This window comes from Nelumbo lutea, chromosome 1 (assembly GCF_056320005.1).
Source record: "Nelumbo lutea isolate HS-2025 chromosome 1, American lotus-T2T, whole genome shotgun sequence".
Classification (NCBI taxonomy): Eukaryota; Viridiplantae; Streptophyta; class Magnoliopsida; order Proteales; family Nelumbonaceae; genus Nelumbo; species Nelumbo lutea.
Genome location: NC_142684.1, coordinates 58,166,422 through 58,179,131, shown reverse-complemented (window position 1 = coordinate 58,179,131; position 12,710 = coordinate 58,166,422). Strand labels below are relative to the sequence as shown.

The 12,710-nt window shown below is 40.6% G+C and overlaps 1 protein-coding gene across 1 annotated transcript in view; it reads right to left on the bottom strand.

Moving 5' to 3' along the window:
- LOC148874713 (ubiquitin-associated (UBA)/TS-N domain-containing protein) overlaps positions 1–12,278 on the bottom strand; it is a 40,619-nt gene extending 28,341 nt beyond the window's left edge. The window contains exons 1-4 of the mRNA XM_088963609.1: positions 11,795–12,278; positions 11,524–11,671; positions 10,163–10,258; positions 9,028–9,104 (exon numbers count right to left, since the gene is read on the bottom strand). Coding sequence (XP_088819735.1) covers positions 9,028–9,104; positions 10,163–10,258; positions 11,524–11,671; positions 11,795–11,962 — 489 coding nt within the window. The 5' untranslated portion in view covers positions 11,963–12,278. The remainder of the gene's footprint in view (positions 1–9,027; positions 9,105–10,162; positions 10,259–11,523; positions 11,672–11,794) is intronic.
- Positions 12,279–12,710: the final 432 nt, after the last annotated feature.

Sequence of the window (12,710 nt, the reverse complement as noted above, 5' to 3'; positions counted from 1 at the left end):
TTGCAACAGTTTAGTACGCTAAACTTTAAGAAATGTACACTTAATTTCAACTCCGTTAAAACTGACATTACGATAAGGATAAAATTATGAAAATGCCCATGTTCAGATTCTCTTTTTCATCTTCTTCTACCTTTTGACGGAAACAATGGCAGCAAAAAATTTTGGTGGGCAGTGCATTTGTATGGGTACAGAAACCTACATGACAGCATTGCTCAATATTCATCCATCCTCGTCATCTGGAGGCTTCACTAGAGAACTCAAATGTTCTTGCTTGTTTCTGGATGCTTTTATTTAGGTGCAAACTTTATCTGCTTTGTTATTCTGTGAATTGAGCTTTTCTTTGTGCTGCCACTAGATTGCATTTGAAGGTTGCAAGAGAGGAAAAATAAAAAAGGAGAATCTGAACATGGGCAACTTAGTAATTTTCACCCTAACTGTAAAACTGGCTTAATGGAGTTAGACGTAAGTGTATCTTTTTGAAAGTTCAAGATACTAAAATGTCGCACTTGAAACTTCAAACCCTCAAGTGTCACTACCTCAAAAGTACAGGATATGGGGTACCTATCTGTAATACATAAACATACCATATAAAACATATTAAAGCACTCAACAATCCAAACATGTCATACTACTTTCAATCTCTTTATTTCTTTCCCAATCAAATTATTTCAAATAGCTAATATGATGTTAAGGATCTTTCATTCTTGATTCTACGAGCCACATTTGTGCCAAGCCCCTTAAGGCAAGCCCAAACAAGTCCATGTTAGGGTCTTAAATTCTTAATCTGTACAAAAAAAATGGCTTTATAATTTTAATTATGGTTCTTTGTCTTTTAAGAAATGTCTTGTATTAAAAAGAACAAATGAACAACATTAGCAAAAGGAGGTTGTATGGATTAAGAATTTAAGACCCTAATATGGACTTGTTTGGGCTTGCCTCAAAGGGCTTGGTCAGGGTCTGAGGATGGAGCCCCTGACCCAGTCACTATGCTTCAAAAAGCGCAAAATTTAACCAAGGCACATGCTTGAGCTGAGGCACAAGGTGCACCAAGCACACATCTAGGCGTATTAGGCACGTGCCTTCTCAAAGGGGCTGCACCTTGGCCTAGGCAAGGCACAGACCTTGAAATGTACCCTGCTTGTGTGCCTAGGCACACCTTTTAAATCCTTGATTGAGTCCCCACCTAGAGGCATGTGATATGTAGAGTATTAAAATAGAGAGAATTACAAGTCCACCCCTACTTAAGTTACAAAAGGGGTCAAATAAGAGAACCCTTATTTAAAGATGAAAAATGTCCAAACTCCAAACTGCTCATATCCACACACGCCAAACTAATCATAAACTCTAACAGAATAAACATACAATCACATATTTAACTCATTGAACTGGTTAACCTAAAAGGACTAACCACTTCAACCCAAGCAATCAAAAGAGACTGACAGAGAAATAGGGAGTCTTCCTACTTGCCACATGGTCACTTCCTGAGTAATCATTGTCACCATGCTTTGCCATCACCGTAATTTTATCTTTCCTTTTTTCCTTTGAATTGCAATTGTCATTGCGACAATGCACATATATTCTATAGTTTATAGAGTATTCACTTTAAATAAATATTCACAAATATAGAAATTTCAAACAAGTAGATCCATTATTTTGCTCCTAAGTTTGCCAATTATCCAAAGAAAACCACCAAAAAAAAATGAAATTTGGATGCTTGGAGGTTTTTCTGTTCTTGAAGGCAAAATGAATGGCTTAAATCATGCATTCTCTCTTTCAATTGAAATAGGTAACTTTATAACGTAAAGTTTCCAACTTCACGTGAAATTTCCCTAAACGTTATTATGAGGTATTTCAACCAAAATATTGTCAATACTTGTCAAAATTATGAAATTCTGCAAACTCCTTCAACTGATATTTGATGACCCCTTAAAGTGGCAAATTATGGCAAATTTCAGGAAAATTAAAACCCATGATTGTCAAGAATGGGAGTATATAAGAGTAACAGTTGGGGGATGGAAAGTATAGGAGAGTAAGACAAGGTGAGGACTAGGTTGGTAGGGGAGGGGATCAGATTTATCTTGACTATAATGTGGTATTTCTCAGTGTGGGATAACAGGATCTCATGGTGTTTTTTCATTTGATTATTTCTTCACCACTGCTGCAGTGAGGTCAAGATGGACATTAGTAGGTGCATTTTCCTGTCTTTTCTGGTGTTTGTTTTGGTGGGATTGGAGGATCTGGAGCTGGGTTTGGCTTACCACAAGCTTTGTGATCTCTAAGGTTTGTGTTTTACCTTGCAGAATTGTGTTTTTTTTGTATCCTAGCCTGAGATTAGGTGTTGGCGCATCACTGAGGAACTCAATTGATTTGTGGATGCTTTTTTTATTGGAAACAGTAACTTCATTAAGCAAATTAAGAGATATCGTGCACAACCGTCAGCCCCTGAAAAGGGTGCTAAACCCCAAAAATCCTTATTACAATTATGCCCAGACTAGATTCTCCTTCATTGTCCCCTGTTTAGCAAAGGTATCAGCCAGTCCATTAGCTGAACTTCTAGTCCACTTGAAAGAGGCCCCAGTCTCCTTTGTTATGTTGGTGATCTCCCTTATGGCATGTCTATAAATCCAAGCTCCCAAACTTCCTGATTTCAACCAATCAATGAGCATTTTAGAGTCTCCTTCAATCTCTATTTGGTTTAGCCCCATCTGTCTGGCAAATCTCACACTTTGAAGTAAAGCCATTACCTCCACCCTCAAAGAGTCACCTACTCCTATAGGCCCTGAATACATAGCGACAATTTTACCATCTCCATCTCTGAATACTCGCCCAATTCCTGACAGCCCTGGGTTGCCTCTAGAGCTCCCATCAAAGTTTAGCTTCGTATTGTGTTGTGTTGGTGGGGACCATAGTTCCTGCACTTTAGGCCTAAAGAAAGATGTAGCAGCAATCTCTCTCCAGTTTCTGTAAATGTCCTCAGCTAAGAAATCCTTAAACAAGTCAATTGATTTCAACTAATGTATGACCCTGATGAAAATTCTTTCAACAGTTTCTTTGATGTACCAGCTCAGTTCTAGTACTTAGAGAATGTTGAATGGTCTTCTTGATCAGATTTTTATGGCTGTCAATGGTTGTAATGGATTCTGAAAGGAATAAGAGAGAAAATAGGGAGAGAAAGAAGAGAGAAAATACATAGAATCTGATAGAACCCAGGTAGGTAATCCGCCATCGGGTCACCAGGCCCAGGCCCATGCAGGTCGTGAGGCACATGCAGCAGCAGGAGCGGCACATGCAAAGCATTGCAAGCCCCCCCTGCGATTCGTTTACAGTCGCAGCCCACGTCTTAACCACCCACCTGCATAAACGCGTGGTCATGATGAGCTGATTAGGGGAAAGCCTATATAAGGCCTACAGGTAGAACTGAATGAGCAGAAAAAGCATAACCAATTTCGTCTCTCTCTCTCTCTCTCTCTCTCTCTCTCTCTTTTTGTAACTCTGTTTTTGGAGGAAGGAGCTCCCTCGAAGAAGCTTCATCACTGAGATCCATCAACTAGTATCAGAGCCCCCGATCCGCCATGCCCACAACTCGCAACCAGTCACAACAAGACAGGATTGGCCGGATGGAGGGTGAACTGAGAAGCATGAAGGACGCCCTCTCTGTGGTAGTATCTCAGCTCGAGTGAATGTCATCCCGGCCCAATAAGGAGGTAGACCAGGAGGGATCAAGCAGCGTTGCTCTTCAGCCGAGCAGCACTTTCAACTTCCACAGCCCCAAACTAGTATTTTCCACGTATTCAGGTGACGATCCTTCCCCTTGGATCTATCACGCAGAACGATATTTTGATTTTCATGAAATTTCGGGCGGTCAGAGAGTTCAGATTGCCTCCATCCATCTTGATGGAGGGGCTAGTCTCTGGTACCAATGGTACTGCCGTTCACACCCACAGTTGTCTTAGTTAGACTTTGTGGAGGCCTTGCAAATACGGTTTGGTCCTTCCAGCTTCAAAAATTTTGACGAAGCTTTATCTAGAGTAAAATAAACTAGCTCCATTCGAGAATATCAAGTTGAATTCGAACGGCTAGCCATGAGAGTGCATGGATGTTCGGAACATGCTCTCGCCAACTGCTTTATTGGAGGCTTGAGGGAAGACATTAGACTGGAAGTGAAAGCCCTGCAACCCCCTACTGTGCTGGTTGCAGTGAGCCTAGCCCGTCTACATGAAGACAAATTGAACTGGGCTCGAAGGAACCCACGACCGGGAATTCTCAGGCCGGCTCCCAAACCCTTGACATCTAAAACCAAGCTAACCCCGGCTCGACCAAACCCCCCGAAGGCCCTCACTGTGAGAAAACTCACCTGGGCCGAGGTGCAGGCCCATCGGGAAAAAGGCTTATGCTACAACTGTGAGGAGAAATTTTCTCTGGGACATAAGTGCAAGGCCCAGCAAATGTTCCTTCTTCAAATTATTGACAGCCCGGATGAGAATGAAGATGTGGATACCAGACCCATGGTCCCTGACAAGGCGGAAGATTCCATCAAAGAAAACCCAGAGATCTCACTCTACGCCCTAACTGGGCTCCACTCCACTGAGACTATGAGAGTGCATAGTGTTCTTAAGGGTAGAAAAGTGTGCACCTTAATTGATAGTGGGAGTTCTCTTAACTTTATCACTTTGGACCTAGCTCGACAAATGGGCCTAGAGGTACAGGCGGTTACTCCCTTTGCGGTTAAGTCAGCTAATGGACAATAGATACCTTGTGGTGGGCTATGCAAGGCGATGGGCCTAGAATTCAAGGCCATGTGTTCAGCGTGGACCTGTATCCCTTGGATTTCAGTGGGGCTAACTTAGTCTTGGGGATCCAATGGCTTAAACTCCCCGAGCCAACAATATGTGATTAGACCCTCCTGACTATGGATTTCTGGATGAATGGGAAGCAATGTCATTTAAAGGGGATTGGACCAACCAAAGTAGAAGCCAGCTCAGCCCGGCATGTCGTCAATTATAACAACCGACCCAGCAACCCTGGTCTATCTGGGTTCGTTGAGCGTAGGGCCCAATGTTTATTGTGACAACGGAACCCACAAAGTGATAGAATACCCCATTTTACAACAGCTCCTAGTAGCATATCAAGATGTCTTTGGAGAACCAAACGGCCTACCACCTGTACGCACTCAAGATCACCAAACGGCCTACCACCTGTACGCACACAAAATAGTCACAGAATTGTTGACCAAGCAACTGATACAACCGAGCCACAGTCCCTATTCTTCTCCAGTCCTTCTCGTCAAGAAGGATGGAAGGTGGCATTTCTGTGTTGATTATCGGGCCCTCAATAGCATCACTGTGAAGGACAAATTTCCCATTCCATTAATAGATGAGCTATTTGATGAGTTGAAGCACACTGTTTATTTTTCCATATTGGACCTACGATCCGGCTACCATCAGATCCGGGTCCATCTAGAAGACATCCACAAAGTTGCCTTCAGAACCCATGACGGCCACTATGAATTTCTGGTCATGCCTTTTGGGTTGACTAATGCACCCTCCACTTTTCAGAGCCTCATGAATGATATCTTCCAGCCCTACTTCAGGCGCTTTATCTTGGTGTTCTTTGATGACATCTTGGTCTATAGTAGTGATTGGGCTTCTCATTTAGAACATTTGGAGCCGGCGACACCAATTATTCGCCAAGCCTTCCAAGTGCACTTTCGGCCAAACACAGATTCAGTATTTGGGGCACTTAATTTCGCGTGGGATTGTAATAACTGATCCTAAGAAAATTGTGGCAATGACACAGTGGGCCCGACCCAAGACCATCAAGAGTTTGCAGGGTTTTCTAGGTCTCACCAGCTACTACAGAAGGTTCATAAAAGGTTATGCCTCCCTAGTCACCCCTCTCACAGCTTTGCTAAAGAAGGACGCCTTTACTGATCAGAACAAGTGGAGGTGGCATTTGAATCCCTCAAGAAGGTGGTGACGACACCACCTACCCTGGCCTTAGCTGACTTTTCTAAGCCCATTTGTGGTGGAGTGTGATGCATTGGGCAGAGGAATTGGTGCAGTCTTGATGCAAGAGGGACACTCTATTGCCTATTTTAGTAAGTTCTTATCAGCCCAAGCCCAATTAAAGTCTACTTATGACAAAGAGTTTATGGCCTTGGTGCTCTCAGTGTACAAGTGGAGAGCTTATTTGTTGGGGCGAAAATTCAGTCAGGACTGATCAGAGGAGTCTCAAACATTTGATGGAACAAAGGATTCTTAACCTTGAACAACAGAAGTGGGCCAGCAAGTTAATGGGCTTTGATTTTACCATTGAATACAAACCTGGCCCATCCAATGCAGCTGCTGATGCTCTATCCAGAAGGGAAGAAATGAACTCTTTGACAGTTTACAGACCTCTCCACCCCTTGCTTGATCGCATCAAGGAAGAAGCTCAACAAGATGATGAATTAAAACTGATTCGAGAACAGTTGGAATCAGGGGCAAGCCGAGTGGCAGGGTACTCCCTAGTGGGTTCAGACTTGTTCTACAAAGGGCAGCTAGTGATAGCACCCAAATCGGCTTTTCACACAGATCTCTTGAAGTTGTTCCATGAGACAGCAGAGGGAGGTCATTCTGGGATGATCAGAACTTATAAGTGCATAGCAGCACACTTCTACTGGCGGGGTTGCTACAGCCCTTACCCATTCCAAATCAGGTGTGGGATGAGGTAACTATGGATTTTATCACGGGGTTGCCTAAGTCTGGAGGGAAATCTGTTATACTGGTTGGTGTGGATAGATTGAGCAAGTATGCGCACTTTTCTGCGCTTTCCCACCCCTACACGGCATCTCAAGTAGCTCAAGTCTACATTCGAGAAGTGGCTAAGCTCCGTGGTACTCCAACAACTATCATCACAGATCGGGACCCAACCTTTGTGAGCCGATTCTGGGAAGAATACTTTCGGGCACAGGGTACTCACACTTACCATTCCACCAGCTACCACCCGCAGACTGACGGGCAAATAGGAAGTGGTTAACCGCTGTCTAGAGACCTACCTCAGGTGTTTCACGGGAGAAAAGCCTACCCAGTGGCTAAAATGGCTCCCGTGGGCTGAATTCTGGTAATAATACCACTTATAATGTTTCTACTGGGACCACCCCATTCAAGATCTTGTATGGAAGGGACCCACCCTCCGTGTTACCCTATGAGAAGGGCACATCATCAGTTGCAGAGGTTGAACAGCAACTCGAAGCCAGGGACGAAGCACCTCAATCATTCAAGAACCACCTACTCAAAGCCCAGAATTACATGAAGATGCAGTATGATAAGAAACATCATGATGTGGAGTACCAGGTGGGGGACTTAGTCTACCTGAAGCTACAACCTTACAGGCAGTCATCTCTGGCAAAACGAGCATGGCAGAAGTTCTCACCTCGTTTCTTTGGCCCCTTTCACATCTCAGGGAGAGTGGGAGCAGTAGCTTACAAATTAGACTTGCCGAGTATTGCCCGGCTCCACCCAGTATTTCATGTCTCACTCCTCAAGCCATGTCCAACATATGCAGCCTTGGTGAAGCCACTATTACCTGAGTTTACTAGTGAAAGGCAGCTGATTGTTGAGCCCAATGTCATCTCAGATATCCGCTGGATAAAGGTTGGTCGCAAAGTGGTGAAGCAAGCCCTTATTAAGTGGACGAACCTGCCCACAGAGGATGCCGCTTGGGAAGACTTCAGTAAGTTGCAGGAGCAGTTTCCCCATCTTGACCTTGAGGCCAAGGTCATTCTTAAGGGTGGGGGAGATGATAGAACCCAGGTAGGTAATCAGCCATCGGGTCACCAGGCCCAGGCCCATGCAGGTCGTGAGGCACATGCAAAGCATTGCAAGCCCCCCTGCAATTCGTTTACAACCGCAGGCCACATCTTAACCACCCACCTGCATAAGCGCGTGGTCATGATGAACTGATTAGGGGAAAGCCTATATAAGGCCTACAGGTAGAACTGAATGAGCAGAAAAAGCATAACCAATTTCATTTCTCTCTTCTTCTTCGTCTTCTCTCTCTCTCTCTCTCTCTCTCTCTCTCTCTCTCTCTCTTAACTCTGTTTTTGGAGGAAGGAGCTCCCTCGAAGAAGCTTCATCACTGAGAATCCATCAGAATCACTCACGGGGTGCCTAGAATCACTCTAGGGCATGGGAATCACTCACCATAGCAAGCATAAGCTGAAGAAAACTCAATATGATTCATTGCCTTTGTGTTAAACATCCATACATATTTATAGACTCTAAACTCATAATAATCCTAGGAGTCCAACTGTTAGACTCAGAATAGTCTTAGGAGTCAAACTGCTAGACTCAATATCCTAGTAGGACTCAAACTAAGCTGTCATATCCTATTTCAATTCAAAGAAAACTTAATAACTCTAATCCTACTTATGCAATGACTCTGAAATTTTAAACATAAACAAACTATAACTAAAAAATTTAAACCCTACCATTGGACCCCATAGAAAAGTACAAAAATGACAAAAATACCCCTACTGTCCAAAAATACAGAAATACATAGAATATCATAAAATTCCAATTTCGACTCTTCAGCTCCTGCACTTCTTCCTTTGATTTCTCCACTCCATTGAAGATCCTCTTATTCCTTTCTTCCCAAACTGACTAGAGAACAGCTGCTCTTAACCTCCCTTACCCTTTTTTCTTTCTTTAACAAATTATTAGTTACACATCCCCTCCCCCCCAAAAAAAAAAATGAAAACAAAATATTCAAGCATTAGAAATAAGTCAAGGAACAATGTAGCGATTAAGGAAGCAATCATACCAGGGGCATCTCATCAATGTCCGGGTCATTCTCATGTTCAACAACCCAGTTTACAGCTGCTTCAACACTAGTTACACATCCTTATCCTTTCTTCTTTCTTTAACAAATTATTAGTTACACATTCCCACCCCCCCCCAAAAAAAAAAAAAACAAAAATGAAAACAAAATATGCAAGCATTAGAAATAAGTCAAGGAACAATTTAACGATTAAGGAAGCAATCATACCAGGGGCATCTCATCAATGTCCGGGTCATTCTCATGTTCAACAACCCAGTTTACAGCTGCTTCAACACTAACATTACCTGCATGGAAGAAAAATGCAACATCAAATAAATGAAAGAAAACTGAATGGTGCACTGGAATTAGATTAAACTGATATTTCAATATTTTTCATAAAATAAAGATTCATAAACTAGTTATCAAGAAACACTTGGAATTTCAGCAGTAAAAATTACCCCAAAAACTGAAGAAAAACCTGAAGAAAAGAGGCTGAAAGCACGAAAGATAAGAGAGAAGAGAAGTTGGGAGAGAACAATCAGTCGTGGGGGTTAGGATGTCCCCCAACATCTTTGTATAATTCAGCCACTACTGAATTTTGTACAATTACAGGTTCACCCCTGTTAAAGTTGAAGTAAAATAAAGATAAAAAAACAGCCCATTATGGTAAGTGCTCTGTAAAAACAAATTTTTACCTCAAAAAAAAGCATAGTATCCAGAAAAATTACTATAAAAGTCCAACAATATGCAAAGAGTATCAATCTATTGGTTTAAAATTTAATAGCAATGTCTGTCAGGTTCTGGTAACATTAGCAACATGCAGAGGATTGAGAGCACCATTCAAGGTTTCCACCTTAATTATAATACCAAAGAGAAGAAAGAAATGAAAACAAATATTCAATATTAACCATCTGTTATATTAAATTCAGAAACCCCATCATTCAGATGGTTAGAATAGACAAATTAGGACAAATTTTTTATCCAGAACAGTCAAGGTGGTATTGGCCAAATGACAGGTCAAATTCCTGGTGTATGTTCAATCTAGCTGTCATCATACTGAGTTTAATACCACCCAGTCCCCCCTTTCAATCACTTAGCAGTTTAGTAGCCTATTGGCCGATAGAAGTTCACAAAAGGCAATGAATTTAAATGCATAAAATATAATTTTTCAAAATAAAAGCACCTGAAAATTCAATCTAAAAAATTATTTGCTCGCAAGGATTTAATAATTAGACAAATTCAACCATCAAAACATCAAAAACAGAATTGACTAGGCATATATAAGCAGGATTACACTGTTACTATGTTATAAGAAATAAGTATTCATAATAAAAAAGTGTTTTGGAATTAAAAATGGCCTCACCACAATAATGCAGTGCACGTGTTGCTCGGGCTTTTGAGAATCCCATTGCTTCAAGTTCCTCAAGCAATTTTGCATCAACTTCTGGAACAACCATTTCTGGATGAAGGAAAAGAGATTATTTAATAAAAAAGAAATCATAAATTAGTAAGTGAAAGCAAATACCAATCAAATATATAAAAAAAAATGTAGACAACAATCTATGAAATCATAAATTAGTAAGCGAAAGCAAATACCAATCAAATATATAAAAAAAAATGTAGACAACAATCTATCTTTCAATTCAGAAACCATGAACATTAATTTATTGTACAGAGAAAGTTGTTAAGATTATCCAGAAAAGAAAAGTGAGGCTCAAACTATAACAAATTAAAAACAAAAGACAACTCCCATTACCGACAGCATGAAACTAGTAAATTTGGACCTTACCAAAAAATACATAAATTAGCAAAATAAAACTTGCAATCAATAATCCATAGGTACAAAAGAAGTGAAGAAGCTTAACTAACAAGAACCCCACATTATACAATACTACCAATAATAAAAAGAAAAATTATAACCAATGGCACACAAATTTGGTATATTCAACTTGCAAAAGAAAGAAAGATAGTGATACATACATACCAAAGCATATTGGCATATTCAACTTGCAGAAAACCACAGAAAAGTAAAAAAGAAAAATAGTTAAACTCATTCATAGTTTTTTTTTTTTTGATAATTTAAACTCAATCGTAGTATCAACAAACAACAGAAAAAAATTAGCACCAACTTTCCCACAAATATACAGCTATGGTCATGGTTCATACCCAAACCAATAAACCTGGAGAGGCAAACAAATATGACAGCCAAGAAAACGGTGAAGTTAGCAGACTAATTAATCAACATAACGGGTAAAATTATCAAAAAATATATAAACAGCAAAACCAATTAAAATAAACACCACCAAACCAAAAGGGGGAAAGGTCTAATAACTCATCTCCCATCTGTGACTTCAATCAAATTGAATAACACAACAGAAATAAAATGCAGAAAACCAAAACTAGAACTTGCAGTGATTACTCTCAAGGAACCTTCAACCTAAAAGATTAAGCTGTCAGGTGAGGTCCTTGAATAAGTTTTTATTCTCTGACATGCCCCTCACGCGAAAGCCTATCGGCTTGAAGGTGGATAAACACAGGCCCACCCATGCCTTGTGCTGAAATATAATTAATCATAATGGGGGAGAGGAGAATCGAACACTAGACCACTTGGTCAAACAGGTTCTGATACCACCATCTCAAGGAACCTAAACGGTGAGGTTCTCTAACAATTACAACCTACAACATCGGAAAACAAAAAACAAAAACATAAGAAATGAATATAACCTTCAGGCTGACTGGTTTCACCAGCAACAACACTCTCTTCTGGATCAGCAGAAGGCTTCGGAACCTCTAAAGAGATCGGCTTTGCTGCTTCCGAAGTCTTATCAGAAAAGTCAGTGTGTCCAGTTCTTTTCGTATGCAAATCAGTTTCCTTCAAAATAGAAAACACAAAATACCAACAACCATAAGCATACCAAGATGTACTAAAAAAAGTTCCAGAGAAAAATTAAAGCAAAATTACCCACAATTACATCAAAGTTAACAAAGATCATACAGTTTTGGATCGGCAGGGCTTTCCGCAAGTAGTGCAGACGAGATTTAGGACTGCTTCCGTCGATTCGGAGAAATTTGAGTGAGAAGTGAGCTCTGCGTGTTCTTGAGCTTCTTCTACAGACTTGAGAAGGGTCCCACATTCTCCACATTTGAGGGATAGGCCCGCCATTGGAGAGCTTCGAATGATGATTCTCCACAGAACCGAAGAGAACCCTAAACCCCTTTCGATTCGATGCTCGTTTCTCTGCCCCCTCGACCTTTATTCAAAATTCTGATTCCCTTATTTATAGTTTTCGTTGCCCTGCCGGTGAGAAAGAATCTAGCCTTTCCGTGGAGAGAAGTCACTGTTGGGTGATGGAATGGAGTCGATCTACACCCAGAACCATTGGATAGGAATCTTTTATAGTGGAACAATTTCGTTGTCTTCGATGGTGTGAGACCTTTCTCTACTACTGCCTATTGTGCCTAATCTATAATCCCGATCAGTTCCATTCCGTTGCATTGAAGTGTTTTAAAAACCGACCCTGAGGATGAACCGTTTTCCTCTAGGTCGCGGGTCATCGGTTCATCGCCGGTTGGACAAGTGATATTTGAAATAACCATGCGATGCAGGAGAAAAATGTAATATGCAATTTGTTGATGAAAAGTATCAAAATGAAATATTAATTGTTAATGTGGTGACTCGTGTGATGCATGGATTTGTCAAGGGAAGTTAAAATAATGAAAACAAATAAATATTATAAGGAATGCAATATTGTTTAAAATAGTTATTCTTTAATTTAATAATCTGTTATACAAATAATTTAGTAATGTAGTAATTTAGATTAATTAGTCAAATTTTTAACAAAAATAAAAAGTTATTGATAATTATTTAATAAATAATTATTTTTTACATATTATTTGTTAGTGTTATATTT